At 46.6% G+C, this 19,302-nt stretch overlaps 1 protein-coding gene across 1 annotated transcript; it reads left to right on the top strand.

Moving 5' to 3' along the window:
- The first annotated feature begins 3,641 nt into the window (after positions 1 to 3,641).
- On the top strand, positions 3,642 to 18,243 carry Snrpd3 (small nuclear ribonucleoprotein D3 polypeptide). The gene is made up of 4 exons (XM_059281672.1): positions 3,642 to 3,805; positions 4,965 to 5,111; positions 15,604 to 15,796; positions 18,032 to 18,243. The coding sequence occupies exons 2-4, from the start codon at positions 4,986 to 4,988 to the stop codon at positions 18,091 to 18,093; spliced, it is 381 nt and encodes a 126-aa protein (XP_059137655.1). The 5' UTR covers positions 3,642 to 3,805; positions 4,965 to 4,985; the 3' UTR covers positions 18,094 to 18,243.
- Positions 18,244 to 19,302: the final 1,059 nt, after the last annotated feature.

Here is a 19,302-nt window from a genome sequence, read left to right as displayed (position 1 = left end):
ATTCTAGCTCACAACTCCAGGTCACGTCATCATTTCTGGAAAGTCACAGTAATAGGGGACAGCCAGTCACACCACAGCCAATCAGGGACAGGTGGCAAGAATACATAATCCCCTACCCCCTTTTTACCAGTCTCTGGGGCCCAGCCCAAGAAACAGAGCTGCCCACATTTAGTGTGAGTCTAATTCAATGAACCCATTAAGAAAATCTCTCACAGGCAGACTAACAGGCCAATCTGACCCAGACAATTCCTCATTAAGTCGCCTTTCCCACATGATTACAGATTATATCAGGATGACGATTAAAACTAAAAAGCTGGAGATGGCCGAGCAGTTAAAAAGTACTTGATGCTTTTGCAAAGGACCCAGTTCAGTTCCAAGCACATGGACAGTGGCTTACAGCTGTTTGTAACTCCAGTTCAAGGCGCTCTGACACCTTCTTCCAGCCTCTGAGGGCACCTGCATGGACATACATGCAGACAGAACGCTCAAGACACATAAAATTGTATAAAGAAAATCATAGAAAGAAGAGAAAGAGAGAGGGAGAGAGAGAGAGGAGAAAAAAGCAAGCTAACAGCCATAGGCCTTTGTCTTTTTACCCTTCTGATATTCTGCTGTGCAAGGACACAGTACTTCTCCCCCTTCCTCTCTTCCTGTCATGTGGGCATATCTAGAGAGAGTTCTCTATAAGGAACAGATGGATCTTGTACTGAACTTACCAGCAGCCTGATCTTAGAATTCTCAGCCTCCAGAACTGAGCAAATAAATTCCTATTGTTTATAAGTTGTGCAAGTGGACTAAGACACCAGGGAACCTGCTGGTCTTGTTTGCTGCTTCCTTGCCTAGTACCTGAGGTTTAGCAAGTAACCCATTATTATACTTGAGGCTGGTGGTGGAGCATTGTCAGGGACGGAGGTTCAATCCCCAGTGCTACAAATTTAAAAAAAAAAAAAAAAAAAAAGGACGGGGGGAAAAAAGTCAGACTTACTGAAGAAATGATGGGCTGTGGGACAGGCTCTGGGCAAACCAAGGTGACGTAAACCTCAGTCTCCAGAGATGATACTCTAAAACAGCTCTCCCATGGTATGCTAGTGGAAAACTCTGCAGGGTGTGGTGCTATCAAGATGGGTGTCTTGCCTTTCCAGAAGCTTCATTGAGGTTGTAAATAGCCTTTTTGCTCTGATCTACTTAGGCTGAAAACCACCCAGGTTTTGTTTTTATCTAACCATTGATCTGGAATGTTGCTTTTTCATCTCTGACATCTAAATGCTCTGCTCCCCACTCTTCATTCTCTCCTCCCCCACAACATGCTCACAGAGAGGGCACCTGCTTTCTCCCTGGCCAGCCTGAGAATTCTGTAATAGGCAGGTAGGGCCAAGGTTGCATTTGATTCTACCCAGCCTTTACCCACACCTGGCATTCATATATGCTGTTGAATAGTTGGTTTTTTTTTTTTTTTAAAGCTCTACCCCTTGGAATATTTACTTGTCACTACAATGCCCCTTAGTTCTAGGCTTCCTGATCACAACTCTCTGTTGGAGACTCCCTCTTTAGTCTGTGGCCTGCACTCTGGTTCTAATTAGTTGGGTCATGCCTTTTCTTATTCTGTTATAAAATGTGGGATAGGACAGTTGCTTTTCAGGGTCCTAAGAGACTCAGCTGTCTGTCCTCTTTCACTCAGCCTTAGAACCCCTAGATCATGAGGCCTCACAGGGTAAACATCCCTGCTTGGCTATCCTGATCTTGGCACAGACAAGATGTTTGCTGGGAGTAGGTGATAAGTGCAGGAGAGGCCTTGGTATTTGTCCAGATAACAGCGTTAGCATTCAGAGCCCTAAACTGCTGTTGATATTAATGCCTGAAGCTGAGACATGACCCTACCTGACAGCTAGGGTCTGCTCTGGTTGTGGCCTGGCCTCAGTTGTCCGGTTGTCACTAGAGAAAGAAGGCACTCAGCTCTCCCTGGACACTTTCTCCCACTCAGCCTCAGTCTGCTCACCTCAAAAAGTACAAATAACAGCAGTAGCCTACTTCACTGGGATTTATGAAAATTAATTCTACACCGTCTATAAACATTTTATCACTGTATCTACCTCTTAGCGCCCTACACAAGTGAGCCATTATCTGCTGACGCTAAGAAAGGGCAATGATCTTGTCAAAGTTCACAGAGTTAGATAATTGGGGCAGTAAAAATGTAAATCCCAGTATAGGTCCCAGCCCTGCTCCAGGCTACCACCAGAAGGAACCACTCTCTGAACGTGATGTTACTCTCCAACTGACACTAAAGGGTTTGGGTACCAAACCCCTTGACCCCTCCTATGAGACGGCACCTCGCCATAACAGTTTATTAGTACCAACTCTTGGGCCTTAAGCAGAGCTCCACCACGACGTCCAGCTTTCCCCACTTCTTGAGCAAGCAAAGGGGCTCAGCGCTGCGTTTGGGAAGCCAGAGAAAAAGTCCCTCCCGTTCTTTCCCCCTTCACAGCCCCAAGCTTTCCACAGTTGCCCCTGGGAACAGGATCTCGCACCGTGGTTCAAAAGCAAAGCAGGACTATTCGTTTCTGGAGAAGGTAGTGCCGCTGCCCCCTTGGACTTTTCCACTTGACTGCTTGCTCTCAGAACTCCCCGAGCTTCCAGCCCCGGGAGACTCGGTAACAACCAACAGAAGTGGAGGACGGGAGATGAGAAGGAATATCCACCTAGCTAAGGTCCACTGGAAGCTCCAGTCTGGGGTGAGGCCGCAGACGGCCCAAGGTCGCCCGGCCAGACCCTGCCCAGCTCTAGGGCGGAGTCCCCCCTCGGTTTCCCCCGCGAGGGCAAGGCCCTTTGGAGAGGCACTGACCGGGCTCGAGCGGCTGCCCCGTTGCCTCTGCCTCCGTCCTCATGACCCGGGTGGCGCAGGGCGCCCATGGCCCCGGCCTGGAGCTGATTGCAGCTGCGACTTCTGCTGGGCAGCGAGCGCGGCCAGTGTGGGTAGCGTTCCTCCTCCGCCGCCGCCTCCGCGGTTCAGAGACGGGTAGGCGGGGGCTAGGCCAGCTCAAGCCACGCCTCCTCCCTTCCAGGTCTGGGACCTGGAAACCCCGCCCTTTCCCTAGGCCACGCCTCTTCCCTGCCGCCCACTTCTCTCCCATAAAGAGCTCCCCGCAGGTCCCGCCCTTCTCCGGAAGCCCCGCCCCCTCCCGAGCCCCGCCCCCAAGGTCCTTCCATAGCCACGTTGGAGCCTCACAAACTCCCTCCGCTTGGCTTGCTCCTTTGTAGCCTCAGGTGTTACCTCTGGCCCCTCGCAATGCCCCATCGAAACGCCAGGGAATCCTTTTCTGACTCCCTTTAGGTCTTAACTGCACAATGAATAATGACAGTTCCCCAAGCTCAGTGCACCCCTTACCTGCTGGCGACCAGATCCAAAGCTTAAATTCCTAGTCCGAGCCTCACTTCCGGTGGCTCCAGAGCGTTAGTCTCCAGCCTAGATCCCGCCCAATCCGTCCCTGGAGTACTTTGTAAGTGTGGGTCCCCATGTTCCTTTTTAGGATTGATGTTTCCGGCGATCCCCGGGTCCTCTCCAGTGCCGGAACAATAGTGCTAGAGCTGTCGTTTCCCAGCCGGCGGATTAAGGAGTAGGCATAAGTAAGCGTACTCTCACCGCTGGGGAAAGGAAAAGGAGGAGCCCTGCGCACGGCATTCTGGGAGCGCGTGGTATTCTGGGTACCCGGGGCCCGCCATTCCCTCGCTTCACGCCTTCGCCTTCTAACGTTTGTGCCAGAACCGAAAAGGGGCCTGCAGTCACTTGGTGAGGAGAGGCGGCGAACCGGTAAGAGGAGGCCGAGGCTCCCCTAGAGGGTTAGGGGCAGGAAGGGACCCTGCAGAGGAGCTCAGCGGGGCATAGCGGAGGGCAAGAAGCCCGGGCCGATCCAAACACCGTTTCACTAGCGCTTGAAACAGTTCTTTACGCCTGGTCTGCATGTTCTGTGCCTTTCCGGGTCACCGGTTTTCGAAGCTTGCAAGCACTCATTACTTACGAATTACCACCTTTCCCTCTGGATCATCATTTTCACCCTCCTTTGCATCCCTGCCTCCACACTGATTCCGGCACTGTTCCTCTCATGCTTTCCACGCTGCTGCAGACGTTTTAACCAGTGGCCCTGCTGCAGAAGCTCCATGTTCGATCGACTGTGTAGATGCTGCTATTTTTTTTTTCTTATTGAGCCTTTGGCTATAATCCTGCTGTGTTTCTCCACCGTTTTCGTCATAAAAGCCACACTCCTAAAGTTGAAAGCGGTGGTTCCTCACCAAGAGAGACGGCGTTTAACATCCTTATAGTTTTCTCATGAACATAGGTTATGTGCTTATCAGGATTATAAAAGCCCTGTGCATAGTCTCTGTCTTTTACTGAGAATAAGTCGAGCGTTTACCCTGATTGTTCTCATGATGAGCATTTCCTGTTTGTAGCATGTATCACTTTGTGAGCCCCTTGATACTTTATCCCCATTTTTTAGTGAAGAGTCAAAGCTGAATTGAAACCTCCTCTCCTAGATTTCTCTGGGTTTGGGTCTATATGTAGTGTAAAGAACTGTGGCCTTTAGCCAAATGTGGTTGCTAAGCACTTGGAATATTACTAGTGTGACTAGGGGAATTTTTTTAAAAAAAAATATATCTTTTGTTTGAATAACTACATGTAAGCAGTGGTTACTTTACACATCAGGTCCATATCAGAGTTGTTTTGGTGAATATAAAGGGACCCATGTTTGGGAATAGAAAGGAGGCACTCTGGATTCCCACTAGCTCTCTCTGTCCAGCTTACCGTCCTTCCTCACCTCACATGTTTGTGTGTGCTTGCCATGGTGGTTCCTTGAAACCAAGAGTCAAGACTCCTTCCACAGAAGATGCAGCTCTGACATATCCGCAAAGCTTGTGGAATGCCAGTCTGTCTTAAGCTCTGAAAGGTAACTGTTGTCCCTCTCTCACTATAGCACAGGAAGAGTCCTGCCAAGATGTCTATCGGTGTGCCGATTAAAGTCTTGCACGAGGCTGAGGGCCACATCGTAACATGTGAGACCAACACTGGTGAGGTGTATCGAGGGAAGCTCATTGAAGCAGAGGACAACATGAACTGCCAGGTATCTTGCTTTGCACCTGGGGCTGTAAAGGAACTGTGGCTTCTATCCTGGGGGATAAAAAGATACTTGGGAGTCTTCTTTTTTTTGTTTGTTTTTTGTTTTGTTTTGTTTTTCGAGACAGGGTTTCTCTGTGTAGCTTTGCGCCTTTCCTGGAACTCACTCTGCAGTTCAGGCTGGCCTTGAACTCACAGAGATCCGCCTGCCTCTGCCTCCCAGTGCCGGGATTAAAGGCGTGTGCCACCACCGCCCGGCTTACTTGGAAGTCTTAATGGAGTTATTTTCATCCAACAGTTTACTGAATGCTTAATGTGTACCAGACACTCTTAGAGTCTCTGAGATTGTTTGTATGTCTATGTAGACTTAGTCTTGAGGCAGAAAAGTCATTTGACGGCCTGATAACCATATTATCAGGTATGTTCCAGCACTTGGGAGGCTGAGGTAGATGATCGAGAGTTCAGGGCCCTGCAAGTTGTATTTGACTTGGTTTTCTCCCATTTGGAAGAAGTGGAGAGTCTTTCAGAAGAGTCAGGATCAAGAGCCAGTGTCCATTTTCCATCACAATTTATAATTGTGGATCTCAAGCTTATATATTATGTGTTTTTTTTTTTTTTCTTGTAGAAAGTCTCATCTGATATAACCACCAAATTTTGACGTGTGGTCCCATTGTCGTCGTTCCCCCCCCCCCCCCCCATTAGTTAAGAACTTGAGCTTTGGAATTAGAAATTTGAGTCAGGTCATAATTAATGGCCTTAGGTATCTTAATCACTTGTTCTCTCCTCTGTGAAGTGAAGATGGAGTTATTTTGGATCCTCTGTGCTGTAAATGCCAAGACAGTGAAACACACAAGAGATTCATTGGGGAAGTGGTAGTGCCGGGTAACAGTGAGAGAGTGGGAGTGAGTAGTTAGTTCCTATTCTTTTTTTTTTTTTCTTTTAGTTTTTCGAGACAGGGTTTCTCTCTGTCAAAGTTTTTCTACCTGGCAAAGGCAACTTCTAGCAGGAGGAGTGCGTTTTGACTCACAGTTTGAGGATACAGTCTATCGCCGAGGAAGTTGTGGTGGCGGGAATTTGAGAAGGCAGCTGGTCACATTGAGTCTGCAGTGAGGAAGCAGACGAGTGCCCTGCTTAGCCCGGTCTCTACTTCTTCTTATTCACTTAAAGTCCTCACCTCAACCTGATCTAGATAATCCCTCACAGGCATCTTGTCCCTTCAGTAATTCTGAATCCACCAAGTTGATGGTACTAACCATCGTAGCAGGGGAGTTTTAAATCTCAGGGAGCAAAAAGAGCCTTGGACTTCAGCTTAATGCTGAGGAAGTTTCACCGAAGTAAGAGTAGCAGGAGGCAGAAGTGGATTGGCTGTTGCTGTCACTGGCAGCCTGTGGGGAGGGCTACCTCAGAGAGTGCCACGGTGGATCTGCAGAGTGGCAGCTGGAGGCTGTCGGCTCCACACACTCCTCCAGCCTGCTGTCTTCTGAAGTGGGTGAAAGGTGATATCCCTGACTGCTCCAGGTGATCCATACCTTGGAGTCGTTACAGAGATCAGATGGCCTGTGTGTTTGCAGGAGCTGGTTCAGTGCTTTGCATGTTATAACTGTTAGACTATACGGTGCCTGTTACTGCATTGCACGTGAGAAAACTAAAGCTTGTAGAGGTAGAGTGCCTTATGTAGGGTCCTACCTGTGGGCCAGATGGCCCGACTATTGCCTATAGTTATTTTCTGTGGCTGTGATAACACCATCAGAAGGAGTTTGGTTTGGCTCACAGTTCCAGAGGGAGTGTCCACAATGGCAGCAGAAATGGTAACAGCAGGAAGCTAAGTGCTTACGTTTTCAATAGAAAGTAGAAGCAGTGAGCAGCCTGGAAGTGTTGGAGAGTATTAATCTCAAAGCTTGCCCCCAGTGACATTCTTCCTTCAGCAAGGCTGCATCCCCTAAGCCCACCCCTCAAAAAAAACAACCCACCACCAACTGGGGGCCAAGTGTGCAAACGCATACAACTATGGAGGATACTTTTCATTGAAACTATTATAATTGTGCTGGTTAGTTTTCTGTCAATTTGACACAAGCTATAGTTGTCTTGGAAAAGGGAACCTGAGTTGTGAAAACGCCTCAATCAGATTCTCCTATAGGCAGGTCTATGGGGCATTTTCTTGATTAATGATTGATGTGAAGGGCCCAGTGGGCTATGCCACTCGTAGGCAGTTGTTTCTGGGAGGTATAAGAAAGGTAGCTGAAGGCTGAGCATGGTGGTGCATGCCTTTAATCCCAGCACTTGGGAGGCAGAGGCAGGAGGACAACCAGGGCTACATAGAAAGACTGCCTCAAAACAATACCAACAAAAAGTGTGTGTGTGTGTGTGTGTGTGTGTGTGTGTGTGTGTGCGCGTGCGCACATATATAGAGAAAGGTAGCTTGCTGAGCAAGAGCCTGGAGGGCAAGTCAGTAAGCAGCATTCCTCCTTGCTCTCTGCTTCAGTTCCTGCCAACTCGAGTCCCTTCCTTGGCCTTCTCAGTGATTGAGTGTGATCGGAATATGTATGCCAGACTCTTTCCTCCCCATGTTGCTTTTGGCTGGGATGTTTATTCCAGCAATAGAAGCAAACTGAAACAAGATTTAGTTTCCAGTTGGATGGTGTGTTGTGTGCTGCCCTCTTTCCCCTCTGCTGGGATGGAACCCAGTGCCTGCGGCCTGAGGTTACGTACTCTCCTGCTAAACCCCTTTGCCAGTTTGGGGTTGCTTTTGAGACAAGCTCTCCCTCTGTAGATCCCAAGTTGGCCTTAAACACTTGATCCTCCTGCTTTATCATCAATTACAGGCAGGTGCTACCCCACTCAGCTGTCAAGGCTCTCTGAAGTCCTGTACTACTTGGTTTCCTTCCACAGGAAGGTCCTGGGAGGTATAGCTGACCTGCTTAGTGCTGTCAAGATCCTGACCTGTAGTAGTCTGCCTACAGGTCAGGAAGTGCCACTTTCGTGGGTCCACTCCTGTCAATTAAGATATCTTTGTTTTAGGGCGTTTAGCTTTGTGAGTAGAATGAAAGATTTTGGATAGTGACTATTAATGTATTTATTATGCTGCTTAAACAACTTACTGAGGCTTAAGGGCCTCAGACAGCCCAACTGTAATACGAAGTTGTCTGAGTAGATGACTGTGGTATTCTCAGAAGTGCAGCCCACGTGATGCAAAGTGCACGGATCTTGGTATTGTCAGGTTGCAACTTGGAAAGTAGTGTGTCTTGTGTGTGAGCTTTGTGCCTCCCTTGCCCACTGTTCCCTCCAAAGTCAGTGATAACACAGATCATTTTGATTTACTTGTAGAGTCTGTAAACATGGTCGCACTCTGAGGTACAGGGAATTAGGTCTTCATCATGTCCTAATTTTTTCAGGGACACACTTTAGCCCATAATACTGCGCATATCAAGATGATGAGTGTTCATTAGGTTGACCAGAGCCTGAGCACATTGCATAAAGATCAATAGGCTGTGTAGAGCAAACCCCAGCAGCGGGTGAGCACTGAACACTTCACTCATGTATCGTCTGGGATTGTGATGGCTCCTGCAGGTACCCCTACTGTTTCCTTCCTGGTCCTCAGCCCTTTAAAAATGAGGGCATCCTCCAAACACCTTCTGCATAATATTTCTGTTTATAAGCTTGGGACAGAGACCGGCGGGGTAGTACACAGCTGTAATCTCAGCACACAGGAAAATGAGGCAGAGGAGTCACACAAACTCAAGGCAAGCCTGGACTTTGTGACACCGTGTCTCAAAAAAACTACAACAAACCTGACAGATGGGAACCTGAGAGGATCCCATCAAAACCGCTTCTTTCCCTGTGTGTACTGACATAGACTTCTTTAATCTGTGTGTATTTAAATAGATAGAGCTTATAAAAATTATGTAGTGGGATATTCTTCTTGCAGTGCTAGTGATAGAATCCCTCAAGTGTTCTCGCTTCTCAGCTATGTCCCTATCCCTTTATATGGTAGCTTCAAAGTAAGGTAGTAGGCTATGGTGCAGCTGAGCTTGATTAGAAAGCCAGGCTGTGCTTTTAATAAAGGCACATTCAGGTGTGAGGCCAGGCAGAAGGAAATCATTTTGAGATACAATGAGATACAGATTTCTCTGGCATTCAGATATAGGAGATCCTATTAAATAATGTTCTTAGGTACTAGAGGGATGGATCAGAGGTTGGGAGCACTGGTTGCTTTTTTAGAAGACCTGGCTTCAATTCTCAGGACCCACATGGCAGCAGGAACCATCTGTAACTCCAGTTTCAGGAGCTCTGATGTCCTCTTCTGGCCTCTGAAGGCACCTGCACACTTGTGTTGCACATGCATACGTACACATTAAATACATTAGTAAATAAATCCTTTTTTTTTTTTTAAATGATGTTCTTACCAGCATCACTATGTAAAAATCTGCCTCTTAGGATCTTGAGAGCCTTGGCACTTGTTGGGGAAGCACTATACCACTGAGCCACATACCCAGAACTTGATTGTTTTAACATAGTTTGTTGTACTGTGTTTGTGTCATTTGAAGGCATAGCGTATATATACATGAAATCTGTGGTAAGTTCCTGGAAATGGAACTTAGTGGATCAGACACACATTTGGGCATCTTAGGTTTGGACGTTTGCACAGGAAGATGGAGATCTTTGATCTCCTATTGCTTATACCCTACCACCTCAAGGTGAGTGTACCGGCCAGGGCTACAGGCAATGGCATTAGCTGGGAGATGGTGCCGTGTAGATGGAAGTGGTCAGAAGTCCCTGTGGTTTCCTTATTCAAGCTAATTTTGTAGCGGAGGTGGAATGCCCCAGTCCCTTTCCCATCTTGGGAATAGATGACTTAGATAGAATTAAAGGCTCCTCAAATGGAGACGTCTTCGGGTTTTTGGCTCTGTGTGGTAATCATGGCCTGAAACATCATCTGTCTTAGTAGATGCCAAGGGGAAAACTAATGTTTTCTTCACAATCAGAAGAAAAGGTTTCTTACGAAAAATGCTTGTAATCAGATAGTTAATAAGTATTAAAAGCTATAACGAGCTGGGAATATAGCTTAATGATACTGCTTGCCAAGCACACCAAAGGCCCTGGATTCAGTTCTTAGCACCTTACACACACACACACACACACACACACACACACACACACACACGAGAAGTTTTTAAAGATATTTTAAAGCTAGGTTGGCGAGTTCAAAATGATAGACAAAGTTATGTTGTCATGTGTCCCTTTCAGTGTTGTTTTTAACAAGGAAAACTCTGCAAACCAGTGTTTCTGTTAATAGAGCTAAAGGAATTACAATTAAATTTACAATGTAGCAGACTTGGAACTACACATACACACACACACACACACACACACACACACACACCATCTCCACGTCCTAAGTGCAGGGGTTACAGGTGAGTGCTAACATGCCTGTTTTGTTTTTCATTATTTATAGAATATTAGTTTCTATAATCAAATCTATATAGATAAGACCTTACATAGTTAATACAGTATGTTACCCTTATACAAATGGAGAAAAATAACATTTAACATTTCTAGACCTGTGTGGCTGTTAACACATTAAATTGGGATATTTTTCCAAAGTTGACAGAGCAGCTAAAGTTTCTAAAAGTCAAATTTTGTTTATATTTATTAAAAAAAATATATCAGTATGTTATGGAGCAACAGCTTTCCTGGGTCCTGTAGTTATCTGAACAAATTATGGAGACATTCATTGTGGCTGGCTTTATGTGATGCTAGGGGCTCACACCTAGGGTTTCACTCATGTTAGGCAAGTTCTCCACCAGCTTATGTGGTTAATTTTTTAATATTATTTTTCTCGGAGGCTGAGGCAGGAAGATCATTTGAGGCTACCCTAGGCGTCGTGATGACTCTAGTTTTAAAAAACAGTAACTTTAAAAAAAGAAAATGATGAGCATGTGTTCTGGTTATTATCATAATGCCAGTAAATATAATTTAAGAAGCAAATAATAGTCAAATCTATTTCATCATCCATCAAGAGAAAAATTCTTAGAAATTTTTAAGTGGGAGAAAGCAGTAGAGTAAGTGGGTTTTACAGAAGCTAAAATGGTGCTTTGGGGACTGTGAGGGAGGGCACTGTTTGATCTGTCTGCTTGGCTGTGACAAACCCCTCTGTAAACAGATGATCTGTATGGAGTTGTTATCTTACAAAAATTATAGCCTACAAGAAACTTACATAGAATTGGGTCATTTTGAAAAAGCAAAACACTACATGTAACTAACACCAGGAAAGTTTGAGATTTCTCAATGCAGTGTGATTTTTGTTGTTGTTGTTGTCTTTGGTTTTTTGAAACAGGGTCCTGGAAATCACGCTGTAGACCAGGCTGGCCTCGAACTCACAGAGATCCACTTGCCTGAGTGCTGGGATTAGTGGCATGTGTCACAGCAGTCCCATTGGCGATGGGTTTTTTAGGCAGAGTTACACTGTGTGACCCAGGCCAGCCTGAAACTTGGAATCATCTTGCCTCAGCTTCCCAGTCACTGGGATCAGACAAAGGCACCATTCCTGGCTGTGTGATTAAAGTTCTATAGATTACATAAGCTCTTTAGCTTGAGGAAGGAAACAAACAAACAAACAAAAAAAAACCCAGTGTTTAGGCTATGTGGACTTTTTTTCAGGTGAGTTGTGTTCTTTGTACTCTCATGCCCTGTAACATTTTTGTGTGTGTTTCCTAAGAATAAAGATAGCTCAATCATTTGATAGTGCAGCAACATGGATGGCAATTGAATGAATATCCAGCATGCATGTGTAAAATTATCCTCAAGTGTGTGTGTACTTTTAGCATGTTGGCAGTCGAGGTCACGGAGAAAAGGAAGACCCACCTCTGAGACTCGGTGTCCCTGTGCTCACTACAGGGACCACTTCTGACACTGGATGGGAGAGTCCCCCCACACGTTAGGAAAGAAGTCAGTGTGCAGCGTTGACCAGTTGGGTAGTCCCTCATTTAGCTCGGTTCTGATGCTACAAGGAGAACGCCCTGGCTCTCACTGATTGAGGTTTCAGTCCTCAACACTGTCCTCTCTTTAGACACCAGGGAAAGCCCCAGTTTTAAACTGTGCTTCTGACTGACTGGCTATACGTCGGTGTTCTACTGTCCCCTCCTTAGGTTTGACCACCCTCTGTTTAAGCAGCTCACGGAATTCAGGGAAGTGCATTTACTGTAGAGTGTAGGACAAAGGATGCAGATGTGTCAAGCAAGGCCTGGGGGCAGAGACTCCATACTTCTTCGTGATGCACCACCCTCCAGGAACTTCCACTTGTTCGGCTATCTAGAAGTTCTCTGAAGCACGTCCCTTCTGGTTTTGTGGAAACTTAGTTAGTTGAATAAGCAGGACTGAAATATGGATACCCACATAAAAATTGATTTGGACGATGACAACAACAAGAGTATGAACAACACATGCTAACAGGCTAAGTCGGTAGACAGGGCTTCTGTTTCCCTTAGTGCTAGGAGTGGAACCCAGGGCCTTGCATATGGTAGGCGAGTGATCTACCACTGAACTCCAGCCCACACATTCTCTTTCTAAAATGAAGGTCATGGGGATTCACTTACAGACAGCTCAGAATTAGAGTTTCTCTACCATCCTAAGGGAAGAGAAATTCTAGCTTTTGTGGACTGTCTTAAAAAAGAATTAATGAGGTCAGAACCATGGACAAAATACCATATTATACACTCCAGCATTACCTCACAATCCTATATCATTATTTCTCCATCTTGGCCCACAGATGCCATTTCAGTTGAATATCTAGTTTATGTTACTTATTGTGACTGTTAGGAAAACCATAAACTCTTATGTTCCTGCCTGACTTTGAGTAAAACCTAAGTGCTTGTGCCTGCAGAAATGGCTCAGCAGTTAAGAGCAATTGCTGCTTTTCCAGAGGACCAGTGTTGGCTTCCTAGCACTCAGGCGATCTTAACCCCTCTGCCCCGGCCATACACTTGAATAAAATAAACCTTTAAGTATTTCTAAAGGTAATTAAGATGAACCTATTGCTGAAAAGATGATGCCTTTAGCTTTGTGATGCAAACACAGGGCCCTCCTTGGGAGGGTGCCACCATTTGTTTAGTAGCAGGACAGGACTGCATCAGAGCAGTAGCAGTGGGAATATTTGTCAGGTGACGCGGAGAACCCATCATAGGACATTAGTAGAAGCACCTAGTTTAAGTCTTGTTGGATCTGTGTGACAGCCTCACGGAGATTCTCAAGGCACAGCGGGGAGATGCTGAGTAGGGAGGGAGATTAGGCTCAGCAGTCGTACATCCCCAAAATAGACATCGTAACTCAGATTAGATAGGCTTTACTGGCTTTGTTATGGCCTAGGTAATTGAGAGAACATTTAGACATACTTTGCCTTACTTAATTTGGTTTTTAACAGTTTCAGGAAGGTAGTCTGTTACACTTTCAGGTAGGGAGTGACACATGAGGGCAGTGTGACTTCGGGCAGGACAGGGTGAGTAAAAGTGTAGACCTTCAGGGACAGATCTGCTTCTGACAGGTTGTGTTGTCTCCCATAGGGTTTCATGGTACAAAATCAGTCATCTGGGGTCATTGTCATCTGCTTGCTGTCTATATATTCATGCTCAGGAAATGTTTGTTGGCTTTTGTTGTGTTGTATTTCCTCGAATAGGGGAGGGAGGGAACTGGGGCTCAGAAAATTCTGAAGTTGTGCTCAGGGTTACACCTCTGCAAGATGGCAAAGCTAGATCTCACTGGAGATCTCAGGCCACTTTGGTGTCTTCTGCAGAGTCACAAGTATGTCCAGAATTGAGGAGGTTGTGTGGAATACAGTTCTTCAATTGGGTAAACAAATCATAACAACTTATTCTGGTACTTGTCCAGGGAACTGTGGCGAGGACTTAGGAACTGTAAGATTTTGAGGAAATGGTGATAAGAAATAGGAATCCTGCAACTGGTTGGTGGGAAACTGGGGCCCTCTTGCCCTTGAACGCAGAACAGGAACAGTGGTTTGAAGTCCTAGAAACCATTCCCGTTGCTCAGATCATGCAGGGACAGCCTCAGAGCATTGATGTGTTTTCCATTGTTTGTATTCAAGCAGGGACCACCTGGCCATTTAGAAAGAGCAAGGGAGTGTAAGACAGGAACATTTATAGAAGACAGAGTCCTGGGAGGTGATCACTAAGTAAATAAACCCAGTCCTGGAAAGACGGGTTTTCTCTTATTTGCGGCTCCTAAATTTTGTGGTCACATAAAACCGTGTGTGTGTGTGTGTGTGTGTGTGTGTGTAAAATGAAAGTAGAAGTGGAATTTTTGGGGGATGAGAAGAGGCAAGAGAAGAAAGGGGGGGACATAGGCGGGGAGATGTGTTCAGTATGCAGTGTACACAGAGAAAATATAGCGTATCTTTGCAGTGTGGGCTTCACCCATTCTAGTAGAGTGTAGTCCTCCTCTGCCCAGAGGACAGCAATTAAGCAATTGTGGTAAAAGTGGCATCTGTTGAATTTGGTGTTGGCAGGTTGGTGTCACTTTCCTATTCCCCCCAACCCCACTCCATGGGTGCCCTGACTGGGTTCATAGAGACTCCTCCTTCCCTTCATCCTACACCTACTCATGTTGGCTCATTGGTCCTCCCAAAGTACTGCCTTAGCCCTGTTAGCCGTTTCTCCATCCACAAACCTGAGAGATCTCCCCAGTCTGCAGTGTGTCCTCAGTACTGTGTGGATGTGCTGCTTTGGTCCTTGTGTGCTCAAGTTTTCCTCTCCTTGTGCAGGCGCTGCCCTAGTCCCTTCTCAGTCCCTAGTCATCTGCCTCCCTAAAGTATACTCAGAGAACTGTATCTAGTGCATACTTACGACCTTAAAGGTGCCTTTCCAGCCCGAGTGCCAGGGGTCCGTGAGAGGCTGCAGTTGGGACATGAAGTTAGAAAGACTGTCACCATCACTCACAGGCTCCCAGGAGGCAGTGCAAACTGGGCTCTGCATCTGAGCTCAGTGGTTCCAGCCTGCCATCTCTGCATATCAGCTGTTTGACTGGGTTTTTGTTGGATTGTAATCTGTAAAAGCGGGAGAGCTCACACTTATCTCTGACATTCCTGTGAAATGCACACAGGAAATGCCAACCATTGCTGTGATATTTTCCCAGCTTTTGCTGGCTTTTTTTTTTTTTTTTAAAGATTTATTTATTCTATTTTATGTGTATGGGTATTTTGCCTTCGTGTGTGTATGTGTGTACACACCACATGTGTGCCTGGTGCCATGAGCCCCCTGCAAGTGGAATAACAGACAGTTGTGCACTGCCATGTGGATACTGGGAATTGAACCCAGGTCTCTAGAGGAGCACCCAGTGCTCTTAACTGCTGAGCCATTTCTCCAGCCCCTTGCCTGGGTCTTTTATGCTGGTGTCAGGCTTTTGTATTTCTAAACTTACTCTAATTAAAGGCTCCCTGGCTTTGTGTGCTTCAGTGATATGACCCTTACAAATAAGCGGTGATTCTCTTCCAGATGTCCAACATCACAGTCACCTACAGAGATGGCCGAGTGGCGCAGCTGGAACAGGTATACATACGCGGCAGCAAGATCCGATTTCTGATATTGCCTGACATGCTGAAAAATGCACCCATGTTAAAGAGCATGAAAAACAAGAACCAAGGCTCGGGGGCTGGCCGAGGGAAAGCTGCTATCCTGAAGGCCCAAGGTAGGTGCTTCCAGGCTGGCTTCAGAATCCTTCTTACCCTGTTTCTTGTAGGAAAAGCCCTACTGTTGCATGGGCACAGGGGTGAATCTGGCCACACTGCTCTCCACACATGCTGCTGTACCTTGTCCTGACCTACCCCCAGGCTTGAGAAATCCTTGGTGATGGGGGCCTTTCCCGTTATCTTTCTTGCCTTACTTGATCTTATCACTGAGTTTAGTAAAATCCCAAATCTCTCCTTAGGGAAAAAAAAATGCAGATTCCTTAAGCAAGGATGGCTCACACTTAGACTCCAGTACTCCAGAGGCTAAGGCAGAAGAGGCCAGCCTGAGCTACATAGCAAGACCTGGAGAGACAGGCAGAGAGAACCCTGTCTTAAGTGAAATACTCTCCTATAGTGAAGGTCCTTCCTTTTCAAAAATTTTAGCCAAGAGAGCTAGGCAGCTTGCTCTGGTCTAGTGAGGATGTGGGTTGATACCTGAAACAGTACCGTAGCCTTCCTAGAACTGTGTGCAGTTTCCTCCCCACCCCCCACCCCCCACCCCCATTCACCCAAGATAGAAAGGGAAATAACAAACCAAAGAAAAGAGTTCCACTCAAGTGTGTCTTGATGGACCAGTGAGCTTATTAGGGTTACTCGGGAGCGTGGCTGGCTTTTGCCGCTTCGCTGAGAACCTGAACTCACCATGGGTGATAGTTGATGGAAGCTGCTTCGCTGGAGTTGCCTCTTCAGTTCACCGTCCACTGTCTATATTTCTCACCTCCAAAGACAATGTGCAGCTGGGGCAGGATCCCTCAAGATGTTCAGCCTCATAGTCGCAACAGATTGATTTTCTGTTTGCCTTTCTGAGACAGGGTTTCCCTATGTAGCCTTGGCTGTCCTGTAGACCAGGCTGGCCTCAAACTCAGAGATCCACCTACCTACCTCTGCCTCCTGAGTGCTGGGATTAAAGGTTTGTGCCACCACCATCTGGCTCTTGTAAAGGTGGTTGTCACATAAGCCTGATAGAAGTTGTCCTCTGACCTCTACATGCACACAATACACACATAGATGAATAAATAAACACCAAAAAGTCTGAGAGAGAAGTTTTTTCCCTTTGCCTCCAGGAGGGCTGCTCTTGCTGCCATAGTGACACTAGCTGTCTGTCTTTGCCGGTCAGATCGTTGTGCACCTCAGACATTGAGTCTTCCGGTCAGATTGTTGTGCACCTCAGACATCGAGTCTTCCGGTCAGATTGTTGTGCACCTCAGACATCGAGTCTTCCGGTCAGATTGTTGTGCACCTCAGACATCGAGTCTTCCGGTCAGATCGTTGTGCACCTCAGACATTGAGTCTTCCGGTCAGATTGTTGTGCACCTCAGACATTGAGTCTTCCGGTCAGATTGTTGTGCACCTCAGACATCGAGTCTTCCGGTCAGATTGTTGTGCACCTCAGACATCAAGTCTTCCAGCCCCACCGACTGCTGCCTGGCCACCTGTGCCTTTCCCACCCCTGGCTCTGGTCCCTATCAGCAGGTGCACAGGTTCCCATCAAACTCCTCCCTCGGGACTACTCCAGGTTCCTAGGCACATTGGGTCACAGAGTGGTAGTCTTTGCCTTTTTATGAGTAGTGTTATTTTGTTTTTGTTATTAAGCATTTCTTTCATGCAGAAAGACTCAAAAGAATAATAAAACCCCTTACCCAGAATTAATAGATGCTAGCATTTAGTATATGTGTTTGAGAGTTTCAGAGGGAATTGAGGGCCAGGGCAGTATAGCTCAGTAGGTAAAGAGCTTGCCACACAGTATGAGTACCTGAGTTCAGTCATGCGTGGTGGCACCTCCTTGTAATCCCAGCCAGCCAGTCTAGTCTACTTGGCAAGCCCCAGGCCAGTGACAGACCTTGTCTCAAGAAACAAAGGGGTGGATGGTACGTGAGGAACAACACTAGAGGTTTTTCCGTGTTCTATGTGTTCACACACACACAGGCACATGCCCTCCCTCCCCTTACGCCATACAGAGTGAGTTGAATGCATCTGTAGTGGCCTACTAGTGTGCCGTGGACCAGCCCTGAGAATTTGTCTTTTCTGTTGCACTCAGACTACTGTCAGCACCCCTACCACCCTGATACCAGGGATCAGTGCCAATGCCACTCCTCCCCCTCCCACCGTGGGACAGGTGGTGATTCAGAGCTGGTGCCCAGGCTCTAGCTTGTCATGAGATTCCCAAGCACTCTGACCTCTCTTCTTCCTTCCAGTGGCTGCGAGAGGAAGAGGACGTGGCATGGGGCGTGGAAACATCTTCCAAAAGCGAAGATAACTTTCTCTATGAAGAGAATTTTGTCCCTTTCTCTTAGGTTATTGGAGATTGGGGGGTGGGGGGGCTACATGTGCATATGTCGTAGGTTTTCTTTTGGTATTTCTCTTTGTATCAGAAACTGTTAAGTTTAATAAAACTGGTTGTTTTGTGAGGGTTTGTTTTGTTTTTAAGGAAATAAGAACTGTGTGTTCATTCTGTAGTTTGCTTTGGCAGCAGGTTAAAATCTGACACCCATGGACTGGGAGAATGCCAGTACTTTTCAAATAGCAGTTATTGATAAGCGGTTAGGTGCTGTTGAGGCCAGGGAGAGCCTCGGAGAAGGCTAACTTGGAGAGGCTCCAGGAACTGTGTTATCTTTGACACATGCACTCAGTGTGGCACTTTGCTCACTTAACCTTTGTGGAACACCATCAGCCTGACCTGGGAAGATATCTCAGACTCTGATCGGTACTCTAGTTATCCTAGCCCCTCAGCATTGGAGGACAGGCTTCTGATACTAAAAAGTAATCCAGAGGCTCCTGGAGGACCCCATCTGTGGCTCCTCTGCTGGCTCCACACAGCACATTAATTATTAACATGAGGAAGATAACAAGGGAGGATAAAGTATGCAGAATGCGTATTTGACATAAACACAGATGGGGAAAACAGCCTGAATCACTCAGCTATTGGAAAGAAAGTGTTGCCAAAGGTTCATTCTGGGATGAACTGTAGCAGAAACCCTCAAGAGGAAAGGGGTCAGTCACTCTTGGTTTATTTGGTCACTTCTTAGATTTGTAGTACTCTTGAGATCCTCAGCCTAAGTTTGTTTGTCTGTTTATCTATTTGGCCGTGTTCCTTTGCCACACAGCTGCAATGGATCACCTTACAGGTTTCCTTTTCCATAGTTTGGTGTCAGCTTTAATAATTAATTGATCTGTTACCTCCCCCAACCTCACGTGCATTGGCCCTCTCCTCGGGAGTGGAATCAGCATGAGCTAGCAGCGTTAGTAGGCCAGCTCCACCAGTAAGCCATCGTGGATGAGCGTGGTCACTAGCTGCTTGTGTGGTGAAGGGCTAACGTCCTTACACACCAGCCGCAATGCCTTCTACCCTCAGCCGTGGTTGTGGGTTGCAAAAAGCAGGGGTGAGGTGGAAAGGGCAGTTGAAACGGTTTCTCTCTAGTCCTTCCTGGCTAAGTAATCCTACTTGCTCTGTACACCGAGAGGCCTC

This window comes from Peromyscus eremicus, chromosome 16_21 (genome assembly GCF_949786415.1).
Source record: "Peromyscus eremicus chromosome 16_21, PerEre_H2_v1, whole genome shotgun sequence".
Taxonomy (NCBI): Eukaryota; Metazoa; Chordata; class Mammalia; order Rodentia; family Cricetidae; genus Peromyscus; species Peromyscus eremicus.
This window is presented reverse-complemented; position numbering and strand designations above follow the sequence as displayed.